The 14,554-nt window shown below is 38.5% G+C and overlaps 1 protein-coding gene across 1 annotated transcript in view; it reads left to right on the top strand.

Annotated features, from left to right (window-relative positions):
* Positions 1-14,350, top strand: part of LOC306879477 (protein TANC1-like) — a gene marked incomplete at its 5' end in the record, with an annotated part of 64,997 nt that extends 50,647 nt beyond the window's left edge. Inside the window, 13 exons of the mRNA XM_079432457.1 lie at positions 799-907; positions 1,003-1,125; positions 3,327-3,563; positions 4,502-4,666; positions 4,996-5,077; positions 5,705-5,838; positions 5,917-6,040; positions 6,595-6,770; positions 6,856-6,988; positions 8,829-8,920; positions 9,225-9,371; positions 10,090-10,190; positions 12,379-14,350. Coding sequence (XP_079288583.1) covers positions 799-907; positions 1,003-1,125; positions 3,327-3,563; positions 4,502-4,666; positions 4,996-5,077; positions 5,705-5,838; positions 5,917-6,040; positions 6,595-6,770; positions 6,856-6,988; positions 8,829-8,920; positions 9,225-9,371; positions 10,090-10,190; positions 12,379-13,567 — 2,812 coding nt within the window. The 3' untranslated portion in view covers positions 13,568-14,350. The remainder of the gene's footprint in view (positions 1-798; positions 908-1,002; positions 1,126-3,326; positions 3,564-4,501; positions 4,667-4,995; positions 5,078-5,704; positions 5,839-5,916; positions 6,041-6,594; positions 6,771-6,855; positions 6,989-8,828; positions 8,921-9,224; positions 9,372-10,089; positions 10,191-12,378) is intronic.
* Positions 14,351-14,554: the final 204 nt, after the last annotated feature.

Below are 14,554 nucleotides of genomic sequence, written 5' to 3'. Positions count from 1 at the left end.
AAAAGTGAATAAAAATGTTATTTGCAATTAATTAAAATTAATTACCAAAACAAATCATTCTTGTTCTTTCACTGTTCTTCTCGATCTTAATTCTCTTAAATTCATTTAAATCCTCTATTCACATAATTCCTTTGGATAAAAAGGAATTTTGCATATCAAAAAGAAATATTCAAGACATGTTTACTGCATTGATTTAGACTGTTAATCAGAATGGAAGAAAGGAAATATGTGGCCCTGAACCACAAAAGCAGTCTTAAGTCGCTGGGGTATAATTGTAACAATAGCCAAAAATACATTGTATGGGTCAAAATTATTGATTTTTTTTTAATGCCAAAAATCATTAGGATATTAAGTAAAGATCATGTTCCATGAAGATATTTTGTAAATTTCTTATCATAAATGTATCAAAACTTCATTTTTGATTAGTAATATGCATTAAGAACTTAATTTGGACAACTTTAAAGGTGATTTTCCCTCAATATTTCGATTGTTTTTTTTTTTTTTTTTTTTTTTTTTTTTTTTTTTTTTGCACCCTCAAATAGTTGTATCTCGGCCAAATATTGTCCTATCCTAACAAACCATACATCAATGGAAAGCTTTCAGATGATGTATAAATCTCAATTTTGAAAAATTTACACTTGGAACTGGTTTTGTGGTCCAGGGTCACATATGTCCACCTTTAAAAGGAACCATTCTCTACTCGAGAGACCTTTCAAGAGAGGCGCTTTTATGATAAATCTGGATGGTGTTCATTATGATTGTGATTTCTAATGAATTGTTATTGATGTTGGTGAACAGAAGTGGCCACGCTCTGATGGCCTTCATGCTTTCACGTCAAGAAGGAAAACTCAACCGCCAGCAAACTATGGAGCTTGGCCACCACATTCTTAAAGCTCACATATTCAAGGTAGGAAACTCAGATGCTCAAAATCCTTCTCTCTGTTTCCTTGAGTGATATGACCTGCATTTGAACTCTTCCTGCCTCTCCTCCTCTGTCCTCAGGGTCACGGTAAGAGAACTGGGGTTTCGTCAAGTATTCTGCAACCATTGTGGATCAGCTACAGTACAGACAGCCTCTCTGCAGCTCTTTCCTCCCTCAGAAACCTCTACACACCCAATGTCAAGGTTTGAGGATATGCACACACAAAAAACAAACATACTTGTCCACAATGTGCCAATGAGACCATCACTAATAAAAAGCAGCGTCAATCTTGAGTAAAGAATAAAAATTAACAACTGCGTTGCACTCCTGAATTGTAGAACACTGCTCCAACAATTACCGTGGCTGACGCATTCAACCGCACAAGAAGAGCTATAGCCTTACAGAGTTCTGAGTCATCCACAATGAACGAGATTTAATAAGTCACATAGAACATAGTAATTAGCACTGAGGCTTACTGAAAATGCCTTACGTAATGACTACATTTATTTATTAAATCTATTATATGTTAATTGCAGTCTAGACTCCGCTCTCCCTGCAATTTCCTCTCCTACGGAGTTTTAATCAAACGAGCGTCACTCTGAGTCCATGTGTGCACACCAGCGTCCTTGACAGCCATTTGGCTGGAGAGCTGCTCATTAATTCCTGCTGTTTGTATAAATAAATGTGATTCTGCTTCCTTTGCTTTTAATGTGTTCTCGTTTCATCCAGCATCTTAATCAAGCTTCCATTACCACACTGCCCATGTCCACAAAAAAGAAATAATGCCAAGTTGCGTTCTTTTCGCCCCAACTGGCGACTATGAATTCATGCAGAAGCGTCACGCATTAAGTAACAAAAAACCACAAACCCCAAATAAAAATATCTATTATTAAGTATAATAAAACTTTACTTAAGCTTTCACTTTAAAAATTGTTGCAGTGTCTTTTATATCCATTTATATACTTGATATGAATTATTGAAGTGAGAACATGCACTAATGCATTTACTTTTGCTATTCCAGAATATTAAGAATATTAGACCTTAACTGCATCTTATCCTATCAGCTTTTGACAGCGCATTTTGTGAATCAGAGGCTGTTTTTTGAAATCCTTCATACCTGGCGTCCTTCATGACCTATTGTAGTCTGAGTTTGGTTAATCAGTAAAGTCATTTTCACAGAAGGCTAAAAATTTATATTTTGTAACATTTTGGATGAATTTCCCGAACCACCTATTCACAAAATGAAGATGTATGTGTTTATTATATACCTATTTTGTGGTTTGGTTTTGTGATTAGAAATGACAAATCTTTACTGAGCAAATTAAAAGTAATATTTAAATGCTGGGCAGGAAACTGTGGTAGAGTGATTGAGATTGAGGCTATACATTGAGTCTATAGAGCGCATAAGTAGATCGATACTGTAGATTACAGATTGAAGCTGTATATTGAATATGTACTGTAGATGAAGGCATAGATTGGCTGTTGATTTGCTTGCATTTGTAAATTGTAGATATAGGCTGTGGATTGAAGATACATATTTTGGTATGTAGACTGCACATGTAGATTAATGTTGCAGATTGAGGCTATAGATTAAATCTAATTCTGTTGAATTATAACTGTAGATTATAGATAAAGACTGTTTACTAAAGCTATACACCAGGGTTAGCGAACGTCGGTCCTGGAGAGCCGCAGCCCTGCACAGTTCAGCTCCAACCCTAATCAAACACACCTGAACAAGCTAATCAAGGTCTGAAGGGTTACTAGAAAGCTGCAGGCAGGTGAGTTTTAATTAGGGTTGGAGCTGAACTGTGCAGGGCTGTGGCTCACCAGGACTGGAGTTCGCCACCCCTGCTATACAATGAAGCTATAAATTAATTATATGCAAATTAAAGTTGTAGATTATGGATTTGGGTTATAGATTATGTATAAAATATAGATTGAGGCTGTAAATTGAAGCTGTTGTTTTACATCTATTTATAATCGACTACAGCCTTAATCTAAAATCTACAGCCTCAATATTAAGATTGTAGAAGATGCAGATAGGCTGTAGATTTAACCTAGAAATTGTAGATTGAGGATGTAGACTGTAAACTGAGATTGCATCTAGACTGAGGCTATAGATTGAATATGTAAATTGATATAGATGGAATATGTAGATTGTGGATGTAGATTGATTCTGTAGACTGAAGCTGTAGATTGTAAATTGAGGTTTGAGTGCTGAAATCAAATCAAATCGAAGTTATTGTAAATTGCAAGTGAATAACTGTAACTGAGACTATACATTGTGACAATGATTTTTAAAGCATGATAATAATTGAACAGTTTGAATAATTAATAACTGAACCTTCAAAATTGAACCAGTTACTTAATTTCTTGTTAAATCCAGTTTTACCTTTGTCCCCAGGTGTCCCGGTTGCTGATTCTGGGAGGGGCGAGTGTGTGTTACCGTACTGAGGTGTTGAACAGTGCACCAGTGCTGTGTGTGCAGTCTCACCTGGGCCACCTGGAGATGGCTGCTTTGTTCCTGGAGTGTGGGGCACCAGTGGATGGGCAGTCGGAGAACGGCATGACCTCTCTCTGTTACGCCTCAGCTGCTGGACATCTGCCACTTGTCACCTTACTATGCAAAAAAGGGGCAAAGGTCAGTTGATCCCCCTTTTAATTCACAAACCGGCTATAAATGATTCAAACACTTCACCAGACTCAAACCTAAACCTCTGTATTTCAGTAAAAGATATTCAGGGGTTAAATTGGGAGACAAAAAAAGCATAATTAAAAAATCTGACACAATTTTGTCACAGTATTCTATATTTGCTAGAAAAGGAATAATAAAATAAAATAGACGTACAAAATACACTTTATGTACACTTTTAATAAAACAAGCAATATAGCTACTGCATATACGTGGAAGAATAGAGCACCCTTTTTAGGCACAGGTGCAAACTCAAGTTCAGAAAACAGTGTTCACTTTATCCAATCGAACTTAATTCTGATGTCAAATACAACTGGGCACACATCAAAAACTACTGTGAAAACCCCCATATAGTAATGGGAAATGCATTTTTATGGAGAGGAAAAAAAAAAGATTTTATTTTGTTTTGTTAGAATGAGGGAAAATGTTAGACGGTCATTAAATGCTGCTGTCCTCGTTAACTTTAAATACTTCATAGAGTGTGCACGTAAATGTCAATCAAACTGAACTCAACAAAAAGAGAGTGCAGTTATTTTGTGGTTTGGTAATTTTGGTTATAAACAATTCGGCTGTTTTCAAACTCTGAAAAGTTTATATTATTACATTTTTTAAAGCATTTTTACACCGTGTACTATATAGTGTGCAAGGTGTTCCTCGGTTTTACCTTCTGCAAGTATTACAGATGAACTGCAGGAACTTTACCACTTATTTATTAACAGGAGCTTGTCAATAAGAAGACACAATGCAGTATGACAAACTGGATGATTGCTGCTCAAAAAGATGAAAGTAATTTGGAAATGCATTTATTTTTATTATCATTAATGTGTTCAGTGCAGGTTTATAAGTAAAAATGTATACATGCAGTATGTGTTTGTTATGTGCATTAGGTGGATCATGCTGATAAGAGCGGTCAGTGTGCACTGGTTCACGCTGCTCTGCGGGGTCATGCTGAGATTGTGCAGTATCTTCTGGAGCAGGAGTGGAGTTCAGACCTCAAAAACAAGGCATTGCAGCAGGCACTGATTGCTGCCTCCAGCATGGGACACACACAGGTATTGAAGACGCACTCTCTACACACAAGATACCCCACACCACACATACACACGGCAAATAGTTACCAAACACACACACCCTTGTTTAGCTATCAAAATAGGCATATACCATAGACTATTGTCTACTGTTTTTATATTAAGTAAGAATGAGACCACTATAGATAAATAATAGAGAGGTTTTCTGATTATTCAGCATTTTTCTTAAGTAAAGCTAAATTAGAAACAAATACTAAATCCAAACACACTCAACACCCAGATATTGAATACATACTATCTTGAATCATCACTACATTAATTTGTACATCACGCATATTAATTTGTATTTAAAGGTGGTAAAAAGGATGCTTGCATTGGACAATGAAGAATTTTCGGTGCAGATTGACGGTTATGACACTTTGTGGGGTGAAACAGGTTTGTTAATATACCACATTACACTGCATTTGTTATTGTCATTTTACTTTTACTGTAGTTAAAATACAATTAATGTCTTAGTGTAAAAATAGTAATTATTCTATTAGATAATTGACATGTAAAAGTTGTCATTTAATGCAGTATTGAAAGATTTAAAAAAAACACAGACATAAATTGTGTCCGTAATCTCATACTGTCTAGTATGTACTTCGTTTGGTTTAAAACTTACTTCAAAGTTGTTAAAAGAGTATGTTCTATAGTATGAATGTGAGTACTATAAATAAAATTCATACATGCTACTACTATCCTCCATATTGTTGCTGTCACATGACCGACCAGCGTCAGTTGCATCACTTCGTTGCTATTCACAACTCATCTCCCGTGGCTTCATGGGACAGTAAAATGTCCATCGAGTGTAAACTCCACAATCAGCGGAAGTTGTAGATCATCTACTTTTGGCCTACTGTTTTTCGAATACTATGAATTCAGACATACCACAGTTTTAGCATACTGTTCACAATCTGTATAATAGGGAAGTAGTCATATTCGGACACACTGATAGTTTACCAGCGATAGAGTCTGCTGTGCTGTTTAGATCATCATTTTGAGCATCCTCGTCTTCTCCAGCTCTAACCGCTGCTGCTGGCCGGGGCAAACTAGAGGGGTGTGTGTTCCTGTTGGATCAAGGTGCCAGTGTAGCACAGACTAACCGCAGAGGGGTGGCACCCATCTTTAATGCAGTCCGACATGGACACACGCAGGTAAGACCCATTATTACACAGAAAATATTTTATTTAGAAAAAAGTCATTTTACATTGACATCTCTCTTACTTTTCTAGATAGCGGAGTTGTTTCTGCAGCGTGGCGCAGATGTGAATTGTAGTGATAAACATGGTCGCTCTCTGCTGATGGTGTCTGCAAGTGAGGGACACCTGGAGACCGTGGACTTCTTGCTCTCACAGGGTCAGTAATTATGACTCCTTATGTCCTTATCTAGCTTAGCCTGCTGTATCATATTTGATATGCAAATTTCTAAGGCTTCTCAATTATCAACATGATCAAAACTTTGCTGAAAATGTACAGAATCTACTACATCCCTTCTTTCATCTAATTTCCTTTTAGTATACCTGTAAAATATCCACCTTTAAGTCATGGTACATGTGTTTTTGCTGTGAAATCTTTTCTGATTTAAAAAAAAAAAATGTTTTGTAAATTTAAGGGCTGGTTCTCACAGAACGTGTTTTTTCATTCCACTGCACTACTTTTCCAATGTTTTTCTATGTAAATACATGCTAGATTGACATCTTTGACTGTTTCACTTGCGTCTTGTAACTTTTGCAGCATCTCACCCATGACGGTGTTGTAAAAAAGTGGTGCAAGTTAAATAAAAAACATTCAACGTTTAAAAAAAATGCATCTTGAGGCTTTGTGTTGTTTTCCCCCATTCCACTGTGTGTCTCAAGGTTGTTGTTTTTTTTTATCAAATGAAGTCTATAAGGATTGTGTTTTTATTATAGGAGCATGTATGACAGCAGTGGATAAAGAAGGTCTAACCCCGCTTGGGTGGGCATGTTTGAAAGGGCAGAAGAAAGTGGTTGAGTTTCTGGTGGAGAGGGGAGCTCAGATTGACCACACAGATAAGCACGGGCGCACCCCGCTGGACCTGGCTGCTTTCTACGGAGACGCGGACATAGTAAGCCGAGATGACCTTTCATAGACACATAGACACTTTTATCTCAGTATTATTCCAGGTTCATATGTGAACAATCTGTTTTCAGGTGCATTACCTGGTCGAGTGCGGAGCGGCAATTGAACACATGGACTACAGCGGCATGAGACCTCTTGACCGGGCCATCGGTAGCAAAAACACCTCAGTCGTGGTCACTCTGCTGAAGAAAGGGGCTAAACTTGGTGAGTCTCACCTCAGAACATCATGACACACATTCTTTTATATCTCCTGGGTTCATGTGCCGTCCTCTAGAATCTAGATCGCCACAGTCAGGTTCTCAGGAGGGGCTTGTCCATTCTAAATCTAGAATGTAGTGAGTTCCATTTGTTCTCCCCTTTTCTCTGAGAGTAAAAGCACAGCGTTCCTTTGCTGAGTTCTAAATGCAATTGAAACCAGGCCATATTCGCAGAAGAGCCGTGCAGGACTGTTAGCCCACAGTTAAGTAGGACGTTGATGATGTATGGGACTGTCATTCACACTCAGCGTCAGGGCAAAGACTTTTATAGCGAAGTCCACTCAGCTTTCTACTCAAAAGTCAGAGTGCAAACCTTAGGAGAGCATATTCCCCCTCCAGTTTAAAAACGTCTAATTACATCTGAAACAGAGACAGTCTCTGCCAGTCTGGGGTTGATGATGCCAACGACTTTGCCAGACACATTTTAATGACGTTGTGGTGCGATTTGTCTTGTCTACATACCAAAATCTCCTGTGTGGATTGGGGAAAAGAAAAATCTCCCACTTTTGTGAGCAAGCTCCATAACCACTGAAAAATGACCCATGTTTTAAATTAGCATTAGCTGATATTTCCAGTTAGCCACTAGAAAGGAGCAATGTAGAGGTTAGCTATTTTTTGCTTGCTCATTTCCTCTTGGTATACAAATAATACTGCAGAACAAGCAAAAAGCATTTTTTTTTTTTGTCAAACTCCCATCCAAACCATCTCAAGAGGTTTTCTGTTTTATAAAGTCTGCCAATGAATATTTTTATAATTTAGTTAGTGTAGTTGTCCTAAAGTAAGCCTGAAGTGGAACTTCTGCAGTTTTAACATTTAGTTCATTATTATAAACAGACAATTACATTCCTGGACGCTGATTGGTTGATACAATATTTCAGCTGTTCTAAAATACTTGATATAGTCAGAACTGTTATGCAAACCACCAGTTTGCCTAGTAGCTGTGTAACTATTAGCCATAGATTACACATTATGAATTATATAGTCTAGTGGAAGGATGGCACATGATGGATATTCTTTCTGAAACCGCTTTATATAGTTTTTTTGAAACTGGTTTTATGTAGTTAATATTTTATAACTGCACTCGAAGCTGTGGTACTGTATATTGTGAATATAGTCACAGTTTCTCATACCTTATCGCTTAACTTAATTGCTTTGGTATATACACTACTATTTAAATGTTTGGGGTCAGTAAAATAAAAATAAAAAAGATGAATATTTACATTTAATTAAATGTTTCTGAACTAGTCATCATATAATCTTTTAAAAAAAATCTCTTTTTCCAACAAAATATTAAGCAGCACAACTCTTTTAGTGCTGATAGTAATAAGTAATGTTTCCGGAGAACCAAATCAGCATAAGAATTATTTCTGAAGGATCATGTGACACTGAAGACTGGAGTAATGTCTGCTAAAAATTCAGCTTTGCCATCACAGGAATAAATATATTTTCAGAGTATTACTGTTTTTACTGTATTTTTTATCAAATAAATTCAGCATAACAGACTTCTTTCAAAAACATTGTACCAACCCCAAATTTTGAATGGTAGTTTATATTTCTTCCAAATTCCAATACACATCTATTCTTCTTGAGTTTTCCTTGCATTTGTTCTTTATGCTTTATTTCTCTTTTTTTCTTTTTCTTTCTTTCTGTTCTGCTGTCACTATCACTGCTAAAGGCTACAGAACATCTCCTTATGAACGATCAGGTACAAGCATTAGGAAAGTCATACTCTGAGTCAGTCTGTGTTATTGACTGTCAGGACTGACGTCTCTCTTTCTCTCTTGAAGGTAACGCTGCCTGGGCCATGGCCACCTCCAAACCTGACATCCTCATCATACTTCTGCAGAGACTCATGGAGGAGGGAAACCTGCTTTATAAGGTCTGTAGATATAAAAATAGAGTTATTATTTTTTTAATGTACATATATAATTTTTTTAAATGTCTGTGAAGTGTTTAGGCTATTATTTTTAATAACAAATGCTAGATTTACTTTACATAAACCACAGTTGGATTGATCTAGCCATGGTATTGAAGAGCCATCTATGGTTTTTACCTGTAGTTACTATAGTGTGCTCTTGGAAATACCACATTTAAACTATGAGCAGTAAATTTCAATGAAGGTTCTCTGAGACTTTCTGAAACTTTAATTTTTTTCATGTATTCTTTCCCTCCTTCTTTCCCAGAAAGGGAAGATGAAGGAAGCCGCTCAGAGGTATCAGTATGCACTGAGGAAGTTTCCGAGGGAAGGTTTTGGGGAAGACCTGAAGGCATTCAGGGAGCTCCGGGTTTCCCTGTATCTCAACCTGTCCCGCTGCCGCCGCAAAACCAATGTATGTCAACCAAAGTATATGTTTAACTTCAGTTGTTCAATAACATCCCTAACAATTGTTAGATGACAATACTTCTCTACGATATGTACCTTAACAAACAGAATTAAGTATATTAAATGGCTATAGGCATTTTATATTGATCACATGCACACTCATTTTCTCCTCCAGGATAATTGTTATGGTTTGTCTAGGTTCAGGAGATGAGCCTCACAGGCTGTTCGTAGAAGTGTTTTGAGTGCAATTAGGCAGCAGATTATGTGAATGTGAGAGAGAGATAAAGAGAGAGTCACTATGTGTCCTGCTACGTGTTTCCTAATTACACAGGCAACCTGAAGTTCTAATGGTTATTTTAATAGGATCTGCCACTATTAAACATTTAAAGTGCATCATTAAGGCTGACAGTTATGGCTCTTCATTGAAACTCTGACCTCAGACTCAAGGACAGAATTTAAACGAGTCTCCTGATTTCAGATTCATGCACCAGAACAGAATGAAGGACTGAGGTAGAATGTGAGCAAGTAAATTCAGCCCCTTGGTATGCACAAATCACCACCAGAATGCAGCAGTGCTGCCATGAGTGCACTAACCGCTCTCATGAGTCTAGTTAAGACAAAGTGTTAAAACTTGCGTGATTGATATTTGGTCTTCATTTTTTCCCCGGTTCCTTCTTCCTGTCACTCAAATTCTCTCTTCTTCCTTTCATAATTGTTCTTGACAGGATTTTGGCATGGCTGAGGAGTTTGCCACCAAGGCTCTCGAGCTCAAGCCTAAGTCCTATGAGGCATTTTATGCACGTGCCAGAGCCAAAAGGAGCAGCAGGTAAAGAACCTTCATGCTGGCCTGGAACATGTGAATTCTTTCTGATAAAAGAGAATCACTTCGGTTATTTGTACTGTCTCTTCAAAACCAAACATACAGCGCAACAAAATTCTCAATTGGAAAATTGGACAAAATGCAATACAGGAGTCACTGGTCTGATTCATGTGCTGAGACATCTCTGATTACCTACAAACTTGAAATGTCATGGATTGCTAATATGTATTTCTGTTTTTGAACACAATGTTTTAAAAAGCTAGTTTGTACAGTAGGTTAGTCTAACATTTAGGGAAAGGGGAAAGGGAAGTGGTGACCCATACTCGGAATTTGTGCTCTGCATTTAACCCATCCAAGTGTACACACAGTAGTGAACATACACCCGGAGCAGTGGGCAGCCATTGCTGCGGCGCCCGGGGAAAAAATTTAAAGGGATAGTTCACCCAAAAATGAAAATTCTCTTGTTAATTACTCACCCTCATGTCGTTCCAAACCTCTAAGAACTTAATTCATCTTCAGAACACAAATTAAGATATATTTATGAAATCCGAGAGCTTTCTGACCCTCCATAGACAGCAATGCAACTACCACATTCAAGGCCCAGAAAGGTAGTAAGGACATCATTAAAATATTCCATGTGACATCAGTGGTCCAACCGTCATGTTATGAATCTACAAGAATACTTTTGTGCACAAAGAAAACAAAAATAGCTTTATTCAACAATTTATTCTCTTCCATGTCAGTCTTTGACGTGCTTTTATAAGAGAACCATAATGCATGCGTGCGATGCTGTTGAACACTGGCTCCTGCATCGGGAGCATCGCACGCATACGTTGTCATGAATGCGCATTGGAGACTGACATGGAAGAGAAGAAATTGTTGAATAAAGTGATTGTTTTTGTTTTCTTTGTGCACAAAAAATATTCTCATAGCTTCATAAGAATGCGGTTGAACCACTGATGTCACTTGGACTATTTTAACGATGTCCTTACTACTATTCTGGGCCTAGAATGTCAGTTGCATTGCTGTCAGAAAGCTCTCAGATTTGATCAAAAATATCTTAATTTGTGTTCCGAAGATGAACAAATGTCTTATGGGTTTAGAACGACATGAGTGTAATTAATTAATGACTGAATTTTTATTTTTGAATGAACTATCCCTTTAAGGCTGGCCTAATCAGCTGGTTGTACATAAGCCATGTTTAGATGCATAACACTATATTTTGAGTTTATTATAGTAATTTAATTGTATTTACATTATGAAAAGGTTTTTTTTTTTTTTTTTTTTTTTGCGCTTTATTATAGTGCCAGGGTTATAACCTATTTGCTATGAAGTGTTATTTTTTATTTTTACAGTTAATCAATTTACAAATTTTTGTATATTTTTGCAAACATCCAACACTTAAATCTGTAACATTTTTCTGAAAGCTAAGAGCAACAAATACAGCAGAACAAACTGGGAACCGTCATGCACTTGGTTGTAATGCACAGTGGTCATGCAAATGGTTTAGCCGTGTGCTTCGTTGAGTAGTATAGTTAATCACACTTTTTTACTATTTATAGCTCAAACGTATTAAAACAGCCTGCATGACAGAGTGACTCCCATGTTCCCAGGGTACTACGATTTATATGGCACATAAGGAACACATGACTATGTCCCCAGGCTATACAGTATCTTCTTATCACTCAAAGATTGAATTATCATGTAGTTACTGACGTTGCACTGAACACCTACTTCTGTAACAGCTACCTTCTCAACATTGTTAATAAAGAGGGCTCTGTCTATAGTGTTCTGTTGAACTTGTATTAAATAGCACGTTTTTTTATCCTGGGTTAGGGTCAGGATGAGTCATGACCATTTAAAAAGTTAAGTTGATGCCTGTTAACAGACCATTAAACTAATGCTCACAGGCCAGTGTTAACCCTTCCACGTGCCAGTGTATAATTGTCAATCAAATATGAATGTTAACCAAAGCTGCTGTCTATGACGAGAGTCTTACATTAGTCATTTATAAGGTTCCATTGTGATTCCAGATCCTGTTTATGTAGGCTGCTTCCTGTGTAGGAAGTAGACAGTGAGGCAGCTTACTAGGTTCAGAGAGAGAGAGAGAGAGAGCATATATCTATACCATCTACTGCATATAGTTTGATAATGATTAATTATTTACCAGTTCCTCTGTTTTTCACTCTTTCAGGCAGTTTGCAGCCGCGCTGGCTGATCTTTATGAAGCGTCGTGTCTGTGCCCCAGTAACCGAGAGATCAGACGTCTGCTGGCACGTGTAGAGGAAGAGTGCCAACACCTGCAGCGACAGGGTTCTAAACACCCTACCTCTCACTGCAACCCCTCACACCATGAGGAAGACAACGACGAGGAAGAAGACGACGATGATGACCAGGACATTGAGAGTTTGGAGAAAAGCCCAGACAGTCTCAGCATAAACATGTTGCAGGCAGATGAGGAGGAGGAGCGGTGTGAGCAAGAATCCTCTAGGCAGGAGAAGAGGAAGGAGAGCTGGCATCAAAGCCGCACCTTGCCTGATTCTCTCGGCCTGGCGATATCGGATGCCCAGTCCGCCGTCTCGACTGCTGCCCCCGGACGGGCCGCCCACGGGCGTCTTCCATCCAGACAGGCTCAAAGCATGAAAAACCGAGAGTACAGCAGCTCGCTTCATGCCGAGGGCAGGACGCCCCAGAGCGCTGGGTCTAGCCCCATGCCCAGCCGCCACCGGCCCGGCTCACTGCGAGCAGGGCCCTGCATTGACATTGGCAGTGTTGAGAGGGGTCCGCTCGGTGGTACCAGAGAGGGCAGCACTCAGTTTGGTCATGCAGAGAAGGCCGAAGGCAACATCGAGCCAAGGGGGGAATTCTGCAGGAGTAGCAGCGTGAGAGTGTCCAGCTCCTCCAGCGTAAACCTGGCAGAAACCAGCCGCATGCGCAATTCTGTGGCGAGTGCCGACAGTGGCACGAGGCAATCGGAGCATAAGCCACGCCCATTTATGGGCATTGTTGACAAGACTGCACGTTTCCAGCAGCAGCAAGGTCATCATGGCAACTTGGTGTCCGGTTACGGCTGGCAAGGACTTGTGCCAGAAGGGCTCGTAGGTCACAATGTAGGTGTTGTCATGAACACGCACTCACAGGGACTGAGCAGTGACCTCCAGTACACTAAAACGAGCGCTTATCAGGAGCCCATCCATAACAGCACACATACACCCGAGTTTCACCCAGACAAGTTTCATCCTGGATCTGGATACAAGGACAGTAACCCCATCCAGCAGCACTACAATGACACCAAACATAAGCAGGCCAGCCTGGCCCGGGACAACCCCATCCTGATCAGCTCCATCAAACCTAAACGCTCCTTTATCGAGTCCAACGTGTAGCTACAAACTCGTACTTTACGTTAAGCACAAGTTATTTATAGTCTTTAATATAGGAGCTGTGGTTTTCATCAACAAGCCCAATGTTATTTGAGTCGTATTGAAGATGAAATTTAAAGCTTTTTGTGTGTGCTCCAGGAAAGCGCACACGAGTAAAAGATTGCCTTGCATTTCTGTTTACAACTACAGCTTGAGAGGTATTTAAGCACATTTTAAATGTGCAACGCTGCATCTGCACATTAAAAGAGAGCTGAAATATGATACAGATGATTTATTAATAATGTATTAAGATACCTGACCTGACTTTAGACTTCAGTAAGGACATAGGACGTCTACCAAGATGAAACACTGTCTCTTACAGTAGGATTGTGGACCGGTCCTGTGTGTATTCAAAAGCATTTCCTGTTTGAATGGTGGTGAGTCTGTGTGTGTTTGTGTGTGTGTTTGAGGAGAAGCGTGTCGTGTTTCTTCATGAACTACTCACTGTTTGGACTAATTTATTTATGGCTTGGTTGTCTGATTAAAACAATATTATATTTTATATATATTAGTTATTTTTGCACAGCTATATATTATGAAATGCCACTATGATTGTGAGATTGATATGAACTGTATAAAGGAGACCAGGTTTACATGCATGTTTTGGTGAACCATATTCAGGTGTCTATGAGGACATAGATGTTATTTCGTATGTACATTATTTGCAATTTATTTCATGTATAGGGCTGTTACGTATTGTATTTGAATATTTCAGCAACATATACAATAAACCCCAGTTTAAGACTTCTGTTTAGTTATTAGTTTATTACATTTCTCTTATTTTTATAAAGTCATAAAGTGACTGTTACTGCACAACTATAGAAAAAATACTATGAGAGCCAGTTAACGTTTAATGGTAGCATTAATCATAAAGAGTTAAAGGGATAGTAAATTAAAGGTTTAAAGATTTGCTCACCCTCAAGCCACCCTAAGTTGACTTTCTTCTTTCAG

This window comes from Barbus barbus (assembly GCF_936440315.1).
Source record: "Barbus barbus genome assembly, chromosome: 13".
Lineage (NCBI taxonomy): Eukaryota > Metazoa > Chordata > Actinopteri > Cypriniformes > Cyprinidae > Barbus > Barbus barbus.
Note: the sequence above shows the minus strand (reverse complement) of the source record. Positions and strands in the feature narration are given on the sequence as shown.